The 15,430-nt window shown below is 39.5% G+C and overlaps 1 protein-coding gene across 1 annotated transcript in view; it reads right to left on the bottom strand.

Moving 5' to 3' along the window:
• Positions 1 to 15,221, bottom strand: part of KIF6 (kinesin family member 6) — a 395,266-nt gene extending 380,045 nt beyond the window's left edge. Inside the window, exons 1-3 of the mRNA XM_061197444.1 lie at positions 15,156 to 15,221; positions 11,162 to 11,271; positions 5,683 to 5,757 (exon numbers count right to left, since the gene is read on the bottom strand). Of these exons, the coding sequence (XP_061053427.1) occupies positions 5,683 to 5,757; positions 11,162 to 11,271; positions 15,156 to 15,221 (251 nt within the window). The remainder of the gene's footprint in view (positions 1 to 5,682; positions 5,758 to 11,161; positions 11,272 to 15,155) is intronic.
• Between the last annotated feature and the right edge of the window lie 209 nt (positions 15,222 to 15,430).

Genomic DNA, 15,430 nt, shown 5'->3' with positions numbered 1-15,430 from the left:
GAGACAAAGAAGGACACTATATAATGATCAAGGGATCGATCCAAGAGGAAGGTATAACAATTGTAAATATTTATGCACCCAACATAGGAGCACCTCAATACATAAGGCAAATACTAACAGCCATAAAAGGGGAAATCGACAGTAACACAATCATAGTAGGGGACTTTAACACCCCACTTTCACCAATGGACAGATCATCCAAAATGAAAATAAATAAGGAAACACAAGCTTTAAATGATACATTAAACAAGATGGACTTAATTGATATTTATAGGACATTCCACCCAAAAACAACAGAATACACATTTTTCTCAAGTGCTCATGGAACATTCTCCAGGATAGATCATATCTTGGGTCACAAATCAAGCCTTGGTAAATTTAAAAAAATTGAAATCGTATCAAGTATCTTTTCCGACCACAACACTATGAGACTAGATGTCAATTACAGGAAAAGATCTGTAAAAAATACAAACACATGGAGGCTACACAATACACTACTTAGTAACGAAGTGATCACTGAAGAAATCAAAGGGGAAATCAAAAAATACCTAGAAACAAATGACAATGGAGACACGACGATCCAAAACCTATGGGATGCAGCAAAAGCAGTTCTAAGAGGGAAGTTTATAGCAATACAAGCCTACATCAAGAAACAGGAAACATCTCGAATAAACAACCTAACCTTGCACCTAAAGCAATTAGAGAAAGAAGAACAAAAAAACCCCAAAGCTAGCAGAAGGAAAGAAATCATAAAGATCAGATCAGAAATAAATGAAAAAGAAATGAAGGAAACAATAGCAAAAATCAATGAAACTAAAAGCTGGTTCTTTGAGAAGATAAACAAAATTGATAAACCATTAGCCAGACTCATCAAGAGAAAAAGGGAGAAGACTCAAATTAATAGAATTAGAAATGAAAAAGGAGAAGTAACCACTGACACTGCAGAAATACAAACGATCATGAGAGATTACTACAAGCAACTCTATGCCAATAAAATGGACAACCTGGAAGAAATGGACAGATTCTTAGAAATGCACAACCTGCCAAGACTGAACCAGGAAGAAATAGAAAATATGAACAGACCAATCACAAGCACTGAAATTGAAACTGTGATTAAAAATCTTCCAACACACAAAAGCCCAGGACCAGATGGCTTCACAGGCAAATTCTATCAAACATTTAGAGAAGAGCTAACACCTATCCTTCTCAAACTCTTCCAAAATATTGCAGAGGGAGGAACACTCCCCAACTCATTCTACGAGGCCACCATCACCCTGATACCAAAACCAGACAAAGATGTCACAAAGAAAGAAAACTACAGGCCAATATCACTGATGAACATAGATGCAAAAATCCTCAACAAAATACTAGCAAACAGAATCCAGCAGCACATTAAAAGGATCATACACCATGATCAAGTGGGGTTTATTCCAGGAATGCAAGGATTCTTCAATATACGCAAATCAATCAACGTGATACATCATATTAACAAATTGAAGGAGAAAAACCATATGATCATCTCAATAGATGCAGAGAAAGCTTTCGACAAAATTCAACACCCATTTATGATAAAAGCCCTGCAGAAAGTAGGCATAGAAGGAACTTTCCTCAACATAATAAAGGCCATATATGACAAACCACAGCCAACATTGTCCTCAATGGTGAAAAACTGAAACCATTTCCACTAAGATCAGGAACAAGACAAGGTTGCCCACTCTCACCACTATTATTCAACATAGTTTTGGAAGTGTTAGCCACAGCAATCAGAGAAGAAAAAGAAATAAAAGGAATCCAAATCGGAAAAGAAGAAGTAAAGCTGTCACTGTTTGCAGATGACATGATACTATACATAGAGAATCCAAAAGATGCTACCAGAAAACTACTAGAGCTAATTAATGAATTTGGTAAAGTAGCAGGATACAAAATTAATGCACAGAAATCTCTTGCATTCCTATATACTAATGATGAAAAATCTGAAAGTGAAATTAAGAAAACACTCCCGTTTACCACTGCAACAAAAAGAATAAAATATCTAGGAATAAACCTACCTAAGGAGACAAAAGACCTGTATGCAGAAAATTATAGGACACTGATGAAAGAAATTAAAGATGATACAAATAGATGGAGAGATATACCATGTTCTTGGATTGGAAGAATCAACATTGTGAAAATGACTCTGCTACCCAAAGCAATCTACAGATTCAATGCAATCCGTATCAAACTACCAATGGCATTTTTCACAGAACTAGAACAAAAAATTTCACAATTTGTATGGAAACACAAAAGACCCCGAATAGCCAAAGCAATCTTGAGAACGAAAAATGGAGCTGGAAGAATCAGGCTCCCTGACTTCAGACTATATTACAAAGCTACAGTAATCAAGACAGTTTGGTACTGGCACAAAACCAGAAATATAGATCAATGGAACAGGATAGAAAGCCCAGAGATAAGCCCACGCACATATGGTCACCTTATCTTTGATAAAGGAGGCAAGCATATACAGTGGAGAAAAGACAGCCTCTTCAATAAGTGGTGCTGGGAAAATTGGACAGGTACATGTAAAAGTATGAAATTAGAACACTGCCTGACACCATACACAAAAATAAACTCAAAATGGATTAAAGACCTAAGTGTAAGGCCAGACACTATCAAACTCTTAGAGGAAAACATAGGCAGAACACTCTATGACATAAATCACAGCAAGATCCTTTTTGACCCAGCTTCTAGAGAAACGGAAAGAAAAACACAAATAAACAAATGGGACCTAATGAAACTTAAAAGCTTTTGCACAGCAAAGGAAACCATAAACAAGACCAAAAGACAACCCTCAGAATGGGAGAAAATATTTGCAAATGAAGCAACCGACAAAGGATTAATCTCCAAGATTTACAAGCAGCTCATGCAGCTCAATAACAAAAAAACAAACAACCCAATCCAAAAATGGGCAGAAGACCTAAATAGACATTTCTCCACAGAAGATATACAGATTGCCAACAGACACATGAAAGAATGCTCAACATCATTAATCATTAGAGAAATGCAAATCAAAACTACAATGAGGTATCATCTCACACCGGTCAGAATGGCCATCATCAAAAAATCTAGAAACAATAAATGCTGGAGAGGGTGTGGAGAAAAGGGAACACTCTTGCACTGTTGGTGGGAATGTAAATTGATACAGCCACTATGGAGAACAGTATGGAGGTTCCTTAAAAAACTACAAATAGAACTACCATACGACCCAGCAATCCCACTACTGGGCATATACCCTGAGAAAACCATAATTCAGAAAGAGTCATGTACCAAAATATTCATTGCAGCTCTGTTTACAATAGCCAGGACATGGAAGCAACCTAGGTGTCCATCATCGGATGAATGGATAAAGAAGATGTGGCACATATATACAATGGAATATTACTCAGCCATAAAAAGAAATGAAATGGAGGTATTTTTAATGAGGTGGATGGAGTTAGAGTCTGTCATACAGAGTGAAGTAAGTCAGAAAGAGAAAAAGAAATACAGTATGCTAACACATATATATGGAATCTAAGGAAAAAAAAAAAAAAAAAGGTCATGAAGAACCTAGTGGCAAGATGGGAATAAAGACACAGACCTACTACAGAATGGACTTGAGGATATGGGGAGGGGGAGGGGTGAGATGTGACAGGGTGAGAGAGTGTCATGGACATATATACACTACCAAATGTAAAATAGATAGCTAGTGGGAAGCAGCCGCATAGCACAGGGAGATCCGCTCGGTGCTTTGTGACCACCTAGAGGGGTGGGATAGGGAGGGTGGGAGGGAGGGAGATGCAAGAGGGAAGAGATATGGGAACATATGTATATGTATAACTGATTCACTTTGTTATAAAGCAGAAACTAACACACCATTGTAAAGCAATTATACTTCAATAAAGATGTTAAAAAAAAAAAAAAAAAAGAGTGGCCCCCACTTGCTGCAACTAGAGAAAGCCCTCGCACAGAAACGAAGACCCAACACAGCCATAAATAAATAAATAAATAAATAAAAATTAAAAAAAAAAAAAAAATGAATTTGGTCAACAACCTTTAATTTGGTCACAACCTTTCTTTCATCACCATTTAAAAAAAAAAAAAAAAAAGAGCTGAGGAAGCAACTAAGCAGATTTCTGAAGGAAGAGAATTCCTGGCAGAGGGCACAGCAGGGGCTCACGGGGGAAGTGGGCTCAAGATGGGAGAGGCAGTCAGTAATGGGGGGAAAAAACAGACATCCATGAAACACAAACTAAGGTCCCCTCCCCGAATGATTTTAGAAAGGCTCAAAATAAAACACATGGGATGGGCTACCTGAAAAATGACATAACCCAAAACATTACTAAAAAGAAGAGAATTTTAGAAATGTGTGACATCCAGTCAAGGAGACCTGAATTTAGTCTAAAGAGATGCTGTTGGACTGTGACTACAACTAAAATAGCTTAAGCCTACTCAATTATACTTTACCCACTGTGACGGAAGACAGTATAAAAAGAGAAGGGCTTAACAAGTTTAGGGATCTAATGGACAGCATGGTGACTGTAGCTAATAGTATTTATAAATGTTAAAAGCTGTTAAGAGAGCAAATTTTAAATGTTCTCATCACAAAAAAGAAATGGGAACTACGTGATGAGATGGAGGTGGTAGCTAATACTATGGTGAGAATCATTTTGCAACTTATAAATGTGTCAAATCAACACATATACCTTAAACTTACACAATGTCATGTGTCGATTATATCTCAATAAAGCTGGGAAAAAAGAGAGAAGGGCGTGCTTTGAGTAGGATTCATGAGCTAGGAGTCTGGGAGACAATGTGTGTCAATATATTTTCAGCAAATGTCGTGGTTGAGGGTGTACTGATCAGTGGACTTGAAAAATGGGTTTACTTAGCAGACATATTTTTCATTTGAATAGTAAAGATAGATATATCCGGGGTTAATTAGGTCATAAAATCACCCAAATGATTTCAGGATCAGAAAGCAACCTTATTACTAGTAGTTTCCCATAGAGACTCCCTACAGAAGGAGAGTGTGCTTATCTAAGGGCTTGAGAGTCTAGTCCCAAGGAGACTTTGCCAACATATATGAATAAAATGGCACTCCAGTTTATTCGGAATCACTTATTCTCATGTGAGTTTGGTTCCAGTAGTCAGCAGCCTGGCACTACCTGGGTATACAGAAACAAAAGGGACCTAAGCTAAGAGTCAAGCTTTGAAATAGAGTTATTACACAGAGGTAGAGTTGGGTCACCCAGAATTAGGCCTCCCAGGTGTCACAGTCCTTCATCTGTCTAACCATATGTTTGAAACATTGTACTCAGAAAACAGCACTGGACTTAACAGTTAGACAACTGTCTAGGACTCTGCTACCACTAGCCACTAACGCTGAGCAGTGCTACTTAATCTCTCTAATCCTCAGAGATTTACATATCTTTCAAAATGGGAGTAATAATAGCTATTCTGTCTATCTCACTGGTTTGTTTTGAGGCTCAGAATCTAAATCTAAAACAAACAAGGTGTAAGAATAGAAGGTATTAGTACTGCCATCATCACATGCCCTACAGCCTGAGTATATAATTGATATACTGAAGCACATTACCACAGTTATCTGAGAATTGAAGGCAAGATGAAAAACCACTAACCCACAGAACAAAATATAGGAAATCCTACCTCTCAGCAACTGGTTTGGCAATGTTTTCAAAAATGGTCTCTTGCTTTGCATCCTGATCAAAAATCCTTTGAAATCTGCAAATGTGAAAACAGTAATTATTTAAAAGCTGAGCCTTCAAACACTATTGGATTAATACATTTTTTTTTCTCCTGAAAGTTTGGAAATTACCTCATATTTACATCACTGGGCTTACCTAACCTAACACAATGTTTGCCCTGTAGCCCCAAACACACTGTACTCTTGTACCCCTGTATACAAATGGTGGGTAAACAGTATTGCTTTGACAAGATCTGCACAATAAATCCCTCTGAAAAACCTCAGCAGCTTTGAACCAAATAATAAACTGTGTGTTTTTTAGCTCTCAAGAGGGACAGTGTCTGCAATTGGCATCAAATTCAAATCTAGATAAGTGCATGAAATGGAAACCCAAGAACAGGATGTAAACAGCCAAAGAACTTCTGATGTCTGACCTGTAAGAAGAGAATGCAGCTGTGAAATGTATGATTTTTGAACTTAGTTTTAAAGTTTTAAACTGAAGTTTATTTTCCATTAATTAGGTACTGCACCCTAGTATCAGCTACTTAATTCTTAGGATGGTTTGTTTCATTTTGTTGATCATGAGTCAAAAGTCAAACAGTAAATTAAGACAGACCTGTCCTATAAAGGAAATCTTGATCCAACTGGCAAGGCTCGAGCCATGGGGAGGGGGGATGGTGTCCATTGCACCCTTCTTGCAATGGCACCCTGACTTAGCTTAGTACAGGATCACAAGCACAGCCGAAAACCTGGGGGGAGACTCACAACCTATCCTTATACAATGTGTTAACTCACAACCAGCAAGTATAGCCCCCATTCAAACATCATGAAGAAACAGACAGGGAGCAATACAAACAGGAAGGAAAGGGAAAAAGGGAGAGAGGGCAAGGAGAAGGGGGAGAAAGAGAGAGAGAGAGAGAGAGAGCGCATGCATAAGCACAGAGGGCAAAACATTAACAATTGATGAATTTCCCACAAAGGGTAAAGGAGATTTGATTGCATCATTCCTCCACCTCTTCTGCATATTTAAAAGTTTTCAGAATAAAAATTGGGAGAGGGGGTACATTAAAGCAAAACCTTTGATACACCCAAGTCCTAAGCAGCTTTCAAAGTGCTTAGGGGGCTTCCCTGGTGGCATAGTGGTTGAGAATCTGCCTGCCAATGCAGGGGACACAGGTTCGAGCCCTGGTCTGGGAAGATCCCACATGCCACGGAGCAACTAGGCCCGTGAGCCACAACTACTGAACCTGTGCGTCTGGAGCCTCTGCTCCACAACAAGAGAGGCCGCGATAGTGAGAGGCCCGCGCACCGCGATGAAGAGTGGCCCTCGCTTGCTGCAACTAGAGAAAGCCCTTGCACAGAAACGAAGACCCAACACAGCCAAAAATAAATAAATAAATAAATAAATAAATAATAAAAATAAAGGAATTCCTTTAAAAAAAAAAGTGCTTAGGAACCTTTGGTGTGTGTGTCTGCCCACACAAGTGAGTTGGGCACATGTTCAAGTAAAGTAGAGACTACATGAAATGTAGGTTTGTTTTCACTACTCAGGAGTTCAGAAGGATGTCTGGAGCTGGGCTGGATATAAAATGGAATGAAATTCATTGTCTTTAATCAACATTAATTTCAAAAGATTCCTATAGCGTATCAACCACCCTTTAGAAGAAGCAGATAATGAAACTATATACAAAGAGAGATTGTAAGGCACTCTGGGTACTCATTTAGCAGGCCAGATTATATTTCAGCAATACTTACTGAGTGTGCCCAGAACACTCCTCAAAACCCTATAGGTGTATGAGGGCTTCAGATAGGAATGTTGAGATAACACGGCTGCTCAGGTGCTCCTCAGAGCACTAGCCACTGTGATGTCTGAGCACAGACCCAGCGGTGCTTTTAAGTGATGATACTAAGGCTGTTTTGTTTCTTTTACCAGGTTGGTGATGACTGAGCGAATGACTTAGCCATTCCCAACCCCACTTCCTTAAGAGGAATGACATCTACCACCATGTAAACCAAAGAGATGGCAGGAGCTTCAATAAATCACACATTGTGCATTAAACATAAAATATCATCACCCCCAAACATTTTACTTTATATAATACAGTTGTATAGTAATCTGGAAAGTCATTATGATCAGCTATCTTCTGAAAACCACTGAAGGGCAAAATAGAATCAAAGAGTTTAATAAGTTCAATCTAATCCTTTTCAGAGGGAGAAACTGAGGCCCAGAGAGATAAAGCAACTTACTCATGGCCGTGGAGCTAATCTATAATGTGCCTTGAGACATAATGTAGGTTTCCTGATTCCTAGCAGGTCCTTTCATTTATTAGGAGGTTGTGTAGGCTTTTTCTAAAGACCATTTCAAATGTGGTAATTGCTTATCTCTTCCCACCCCAAACCTGTTCCTCCCGGTCTTCCTCATCCTGGTAAATGACACCTCCATCCTTTTAAAAGTTCAGTCCAAAACCCTTAGAGTATATCCTTGACTCCTCTCTTTCCATTACACTCTTTATACGACCCATCAGCAAACTCTGTCAGCTCTGACCTTCAAAATACATCCAGAACCCAACTATTTCTCAACGTTTCCACTTGCTACTACTCTGGCCCAAGCTGCCACAATTTCTTGCCTGGTCTCCCTTGCTCCCTCACAGTCTATTTCCACATGCTGGCAAGAATGATCCTGCTCAAACATAAGTGAGATTATTCCATTCTTCTGCTCACAACCCTCCATTACCTTCTCTCAGCACTTTGGGAAAAGTTCCATATGATCTGTCCACTCTGCTGCCCCTTTAACTTTCTTCTTCCCCTCCAGCCCCCTTGCTTACTCTCCTCCAGCCACACAGATCCCTCACTCTTCTCCAAACGTGCCAGGCACTCTCCCATCCCAGGAACTTCACTCCTGCTATATCTTCAGCCTGGAATTCCCATCCCTCAGGTATCTGAATGTCTCATTTCCTTACCACCTTCAAGTTTTTGTTAAAATGTACACCTTTCCTGAAGACCCTGTGAAATATTGCAGCCACCCCTCCACTTTGCTGCCCCTCATCCCAGCACTCCTTGTTCCCTTTCCTTGCCGTATTTTTCTCCACAGCACTCAACACTTTCTGATATATACACCTTGCCCGTCCATCTCCTCCCACTAAAATGTAAGCACCTAAGAGCAGAAGCTTGGTGGCATTCCCTGCTGTATTCCTAGCCATTAAAACAGCACGCAGTGGATGGTTAATAAAGATTTATTGATTGCATGAATTTTCTTGGGAGAAAACAGCCTTTAAAATGCTTAAATATTTATCTCTGAACATATGTATTTTACTAATTTCTTTATTTAAAATACTAAAACCAATGTTTTTAATTCAGAGATTTAGAAAGAATGATTAAGAGATTTAAAAATAAGCAGATAGCACTTTTTCAATAAGCATATGTTTAAATTGCACTCTGTTTGTATCTACATAACATACAGAGTACTTTGGACAGGGCCGATGGATAGAAACATGGCCAATTGTTTCTTAGCATTCAAACAGAATCATGCTGAATAAAATGTTTTAGCAAACTGCGGCTTTGTGGAGACAGGCCTAGGGTATCTGTCATTAAGTCATAGCTACTAAGGTATGTACATGCTTACACCAGTGGGAGAATGCCCCCTTCAGAAAAGTAAGTCATATATTATAAGGCTACTCCTTAAAGGATAGAATGAAAGGCAATGAGGAGCCAAAAAGACAAGGTTAGGACCATCTCACTATGCAACCTTGTGCTAGCCATCCTGCTTGTACTTACTATAAAAGGAGACACAAGAAGAAGAAGGGGTGGAGGCGCTGGGAGAGACATATACATGATAGACAAGGGGGGAGCTGTGAAGACCAAAGAGAATCTTTATAAGACAAAGTAATAATAATAATAATTACAATAATAATGAGGGGGGAGGAGAAATAAGAAGTAGAGAGAGAGAGAAAGAGAGAGAGAAACACACAAAAATATCTGAGATTGTTTTATCCAAAGGGCAAGGGCAGGAATAGTCTCAAAATAAGGCCTATGAAAAACAGCATAGAGAGGAATGCAAGAGAGCAATTAGGATTCCTTCACCAGGACCCAGGAATCTACTACCTAAATTTAGGCCAGAGACTAAATATGGGTTTAACTTGGGCTCAAACTTCTCCAGAAATCAAAAGTGGGGATTAAAGGAAATGATGTCATCTGAAACTGGAGAATAAAGGCAGTATGAAACAGTCATAATCCCCAAATTCAAGGCCTGGCAACTAGAATAGTATTCGGACCAAGGGCACTGATGACAATCCAGGGGTGGCTATTTGCTACTTTCCACCTGAACCATAGAGTTCTGAACTGTGCTAGAGAAATAAAACGTAACACATAAATATGAGTATACGTGTAATTTAAAATTTTCTAGGAGCCACATTTCTTAAGTGAAATGAAACAGGTAAAATTAATTTTAATAATATATTTTAACACAATATATCCAACATTTTATCATTTTAACATGTAATCAATATGAAAAAAATCTTGAGCTATTTTATATTCTTTTTATTTCATACTAAGCCTTCAAAAACCCTTGATATATCTCATACTTACAGTGCATCTCAATTCAGACCAGCTATACTTCAAGTGCTTAAGAGTTACATGTGCCTAGTGGCTGGTACACTGGACAGTACAGATACAGTACAGATACATATGTACACATGAGGTCAGTATACCATTTATGTTATTAAGAAGGCTCACCTATACAGCACACATCTTTAATAAAGTTTAGTCATGCACTGAACTTCCTATAAGAGCTAAACTATAGTGGGCCAAAAAGGAAAAAGATAACACTTGATAAACAGATATAGTAAAGAAAGGCTGGGATCTTGGGCTCTCCTGTTGGATACAGAAATATACCCCCTTTTTAACTCTGGGCACAGCAATGAAAAGACAACTTGAATTCTATCTACTAGATGAAATAGAGAACTGCGGGCTTCCCTGGTGGCACAGTGGTTAAGAAACTGCCTGCCAATGCAGGGGACACGGGTTCGGGCCCTGGTCTGGCACGATCCCACATGCTGTGGAGCAACTAAGCCCGTGCACCACAACTACTGAGTCTGAACTCTAGAGCCTGCGAGCCACAACTACTGAGCCCGCATATCACAACTACTGAAGCCCGCGCGCCTGGAGCCCGTGCTCCACAACAAGAGATGCCACTGCAATGAGAAGCCCGCGCACCACAACGAAGAGTAGCCCCGGCCAACTGCAACCAGAGAAAAGCCCACGTACAGCAACAAAGACCCAACGCAGCCAAAAATAAAATAAATTAAATAAATTTTTTTAAAAATAGAGAACTGTACTACATTCTCCCCAAGAAATGGTGCCAATGATTTCACAGTGGCTATTAATGCAGTACAAGAGTTAGTTCAATAGTAAAACAGAAATGAAGATGAAAAAAAAAAGGCTTACTTAAATCTGTAGCTTTCTCGCTTATTATTCACAAATCCATCTGCCAAATCACGAGGTAAGATGATCTCCAAGCTAGGTGTTAATTTTTCATCTTCATCTACGGAATAAATCTGAAAATGTGAAGACAAGTGAATATAAAATGGTAAAATTATGGCTTGAACAATGACCATGTTATTATGACATGCATTGTAATTGTGTTTAAAAAACTGCACTTTTCAGATAAAAAGTCATAACATAGCACAATTTGGATAATTTTCCTCTTTAAACTCTGTGCACACTCAAACAAATATATGGAACTGAACAAGAGGTAAAACCTAAATCAATGCCCAATCAAAGCTCAAATCCTCTTTGAATGATGTAATATTCAAATTTGAGTATTTGAGTGTCTGTCTCCATTGTTGAGAAGCTAATAGCCCTGAAAACAACAACATATTATCTAAGTATTGCTTTGGAATTATGTACCAGAAATTAACATTTTACTACAACCAATAAGCATCTCTGAGCATTTCCAAAATGCTAGACACAGAGATGAAAGGACTGGGTCTGAGCCTTCTCAGAGAGCTCACAAGAATGCCCTAATTCAAGTTATGTTCAAAGAAGTAAATGTTTCCACGAGACATATTCAAGCATCTGATAAAAGACATGTGGTTTCAAAGGAGACATGTAATTCATGTCTTTGATGTCATTTTCAAGATTCTCCTCCCAGCTCAGCCACTAATTAGAAAATGACCTGGGAGAAATCACTTAACCTCCTGAAGCTGATATGGAAATGAAGGGTCTTAACCAACCGCCTTTGCAATTGTAGTATTCCCTGATTCTTTTCTTGGTTACCTACTCCTTTATTTATTGGCCAGGAAAAGCAAGAGTCAAGCCTATAAAGAGATCATGGGGAATAAAGAAAAGTCTACGATTCAATGTCCAAAGACCTGGGTCTAACACTGATCTCAATTTACCAGCTGTGTGACCAGCCACCGCTTTCAGAATCTCAGTACCTTATACATAAAATGAAGAAAACAGAATCGCCTCCATTACAAGATTGCTGTGGGGATCAAAGGATGTCATGGAAATGGAAGCATTTTGTAATGCACCATAAAAAATGTTAGTCATTAGATTTAGAGGTTTTTAAAAAAGACTTCTTGTCTTTCATCAAGAAATAAAATTCCTTCTAACAGGCAATACTTCCTGTTTAAGACCCATTTAGATGCTTGATTATGGGGGAAAAGTCATATTTTTAGATAAGTAAAAGCCTATCTAAATCTCCAGAAAGTCTGAATAATTTTCCTAAGCAGATTTTTATTGAGCTCTCTCATTTAAAATGTGAGAAGCTCATGTAAGAAAAGTCATGCTGTAAAATAAAATTATTTGTAGAAAGTAATGGCATCAGGTCCAAGGCTTTCTGGCTAGGTTTTCTCAAGAGACATTTAAAAATTATATACTATAGGGCACTACATTATTTTTTTTTTAAAGGTTAATGGCTAGACAGGTGAGTTAAAGGGGTGTGTATAAGACATAAAACATACAGGAGTGAGGGGTGCCACACATTTTTTAAAATCTGTGACACTCAGTACTCAGAAGAGAAAAAGGACCAATAGAGTAGGTACTGTGACCCTCAACTCCTCTCATTAAGCCATTCTTTGAGGCATTAAGAAAAGTCCCTAACGAAAAAACTTGTTTACTCTAATAGATTGGCTTTCTACCGTTAGTCATAAAAATATGTGAGATAGAGTAGTTTGTTTTTAATAGGAGACAGTTAGATCAAATGCAAGGATGAATATGAAAATATTTCAAAATATACAAAGCACTATACAAATGAAAAGCATTGCCATTGCTAAAATGATCACAGAGCATCTTCTTATGTATCTTTTAATGTATTAATCTATAAATTATCATAATTTAATATATAGTGCCTTAGGGAATACGATTAATGAAGTAATGGAGCCACAAAATGAAGAGGAAAAAAAAAAACACCTTTGAATCACTCTTGGTTTAATGTTACAAGGGGCATTTCTAGTCAGAGAAACAACCACACAATCTTTGGGGGGCAAAAGGATAGGGTGCTAAAAGTGGGATTTCTAAGGAAGAGCAGGGATACTCTCTGCTCCGGGCACAGATGAACTCAAAATTCATTCATCTGTGTTCTCTTATGTTTGTGTTATGCAGCATAATGTTGCATCTGTAATGTTGCATGTTGTAAGAATCTGACATTATTAAAATACACTATGATACCTAAAAATACTTCCTGGAGTAGCAAACAAGCCACTCCACAGAATCTCACCAAAGAAATGCAAAAGGAGGCACACTGAAATATTCAAACGTTGCATTTTAAGGAAAGAGGAAGTTCAAATTAAATCCAGCGTTCTCCATCAACCCACCACCACCCCCAGTCCCACTCCTATCCATCTTCTCATGTTACCATATCCAAGCACCTGTTTCTGACGGCTGAGTCAATGTAGACAGGTTCAATATTTTTAGCTAAGAATCTGAGGAGGGCTGAGGGGGCAGGGAAATGTTACATATAATTTTTATAAGTGATGCACTTTTACAACCCTTCTTGAAAATGAATGTAGGAGGAGAGAAAAATGGGATGATACCCATGGCTCCTTTCTATACTCTTTATTCCTTAAAATTCAAAAAAAAAAAAAAAAAGCCAATATTTTCTTTGGAGTCTTCTCATGCATCTTTTCCTAAATGTATTCCACGAATGAAAAGACTGAAGATGATGACGATGACAAGACACTATATTCTCCTTGATTTAAATACATAAATTACATGAGGCAAATGCTAAATTATGAGCTGCTATGATGTTACATATATACATACACACTGTGTAGATATGGGGTAGAGATAAAATATTATTAATAATATGCCCATTCCAGAGACTCGTGAACAGGACTCAGATTGCCCTTGCCTATATCCTTATTTTGTGAGGCAAAAAGGTTTTGTCCCAAGAGCCAAGAGCTTTGGAATAAAAAAATCTTTAATTAAAATCAGGGTCTGCCACTCACTAGGTGGGTGGCTTGGCCAAATTATTTAACCTTTCTGAGGCTCAGCTTCCTCATCTATAAAATGAAGAAAATGACATCAATCTTGCGGAGTTCTCCTGAGACTCAGGGATAATGTAGACAAAGCATCTAAGTGGTAAGAATGACTATGGTCCTTCCCAGGGAAAGAAAACAACGTTTGAGAAGCATTCAAAGTACAATATCTCTGCTCAGAGTAAGGGTCATGTCTTAACCTTCCTTGTACCCTTTTGAGTTTAGCACCCTAGAGGAAACACCTAGTAATGCTCAGTTAATGTTTTCTGAATAAAAAGTATATGTGTATTCTCTGTGTCAGGATGCATAAATATGTATCCATATCTGCAATGAGTGTATGTCAACGTTCATGCTTCTGTTCCTGATAACAATATAGTCAGTCAACAAATTCTGAGGGCCCATTGCGTGCAGAGCACCGTGTATGCTTTGTGTATCTTTATCTGTAACTATTATGTTATCATCTCAGACGTGGATAGACACGTTTCTCTTGCTTGCACGTTTTGCCTGAGGACGAAAGAGAAGCTTGAGTGTACCTGGGTGGGCAGAGCTGCGTGACTGTCTTCCAGAAAGGTGCAATAACGGTGAACAGCTGAGGCGCAGTCTATGTGAGCGTACACGCAGACGTACCTGCACGTGCACGTGTCTGCCGCTGCGTGAACAAGTGTGTCCGGGGGTATGCATGTGGCTCTGTGAAGGTTAGTCTGGACCCGCAGGGCTGGGTTGGGTGGGAGTGTACTGGGTGTCTGTCTGTCCGCGCCCCTGACAGCAATGCGCTGGAGTCTGCGAGGCTGCCCGGGCTCCGGGTCCAAGTGTGCTGAACTCCGGGCCGCATCCAGCGCCTGGCGCCGAACCACTCACCCCGGCCCAGGCCCCTCGCGTGCCGCCCCTCCCCCGGTCTGGGAGGCCGCGCCGCGCCGGCGCCCCTGCTGCGCCGGCGCCCGTGCTGCTCCGACCCGTACCCCTTGTTGCTGCTTCCGGACAGTGGGCTTCACCCTGGCGAAAATTTGGATAGTCTGCTTCACCATCTCCTCCCCGGCTCTTGCACTGACCCTTGACCTCTCTCTCAGGCCGTGGCTCCCAAAACTTCTGACTCCCGCCACCTCAGGCGAGACGAAGCCTTAGCAACAGTAACTAGGGACACTACCCAAGGAGCACCGCGCCAACCAGGACCGCCTCCTCTCCCTAATTGGTTGCTGACGGGTTGGGGAGGCCCGAAGGGAAGGATTGAGGGTGG

This window comes from Eubalaena glacialis, chromosome 7 (genome assembly GCF_028564815.1).
Source record: "Eubalaena glacialis isolate mEubGla1 chromosome 7, mEubGla1.1.hap2.+ XY, whole genome shotgun sequence".
Taxonomy (NCBI): Eukaryota; Metazoa; Chordata; class Mammalia; order Artiodactyla; family Balaenidae; genus Eubalaena; species Eubalaena glacialis.
This window is presented reverse-complemented; position numbering and strand designations above follow the sequence as displayed.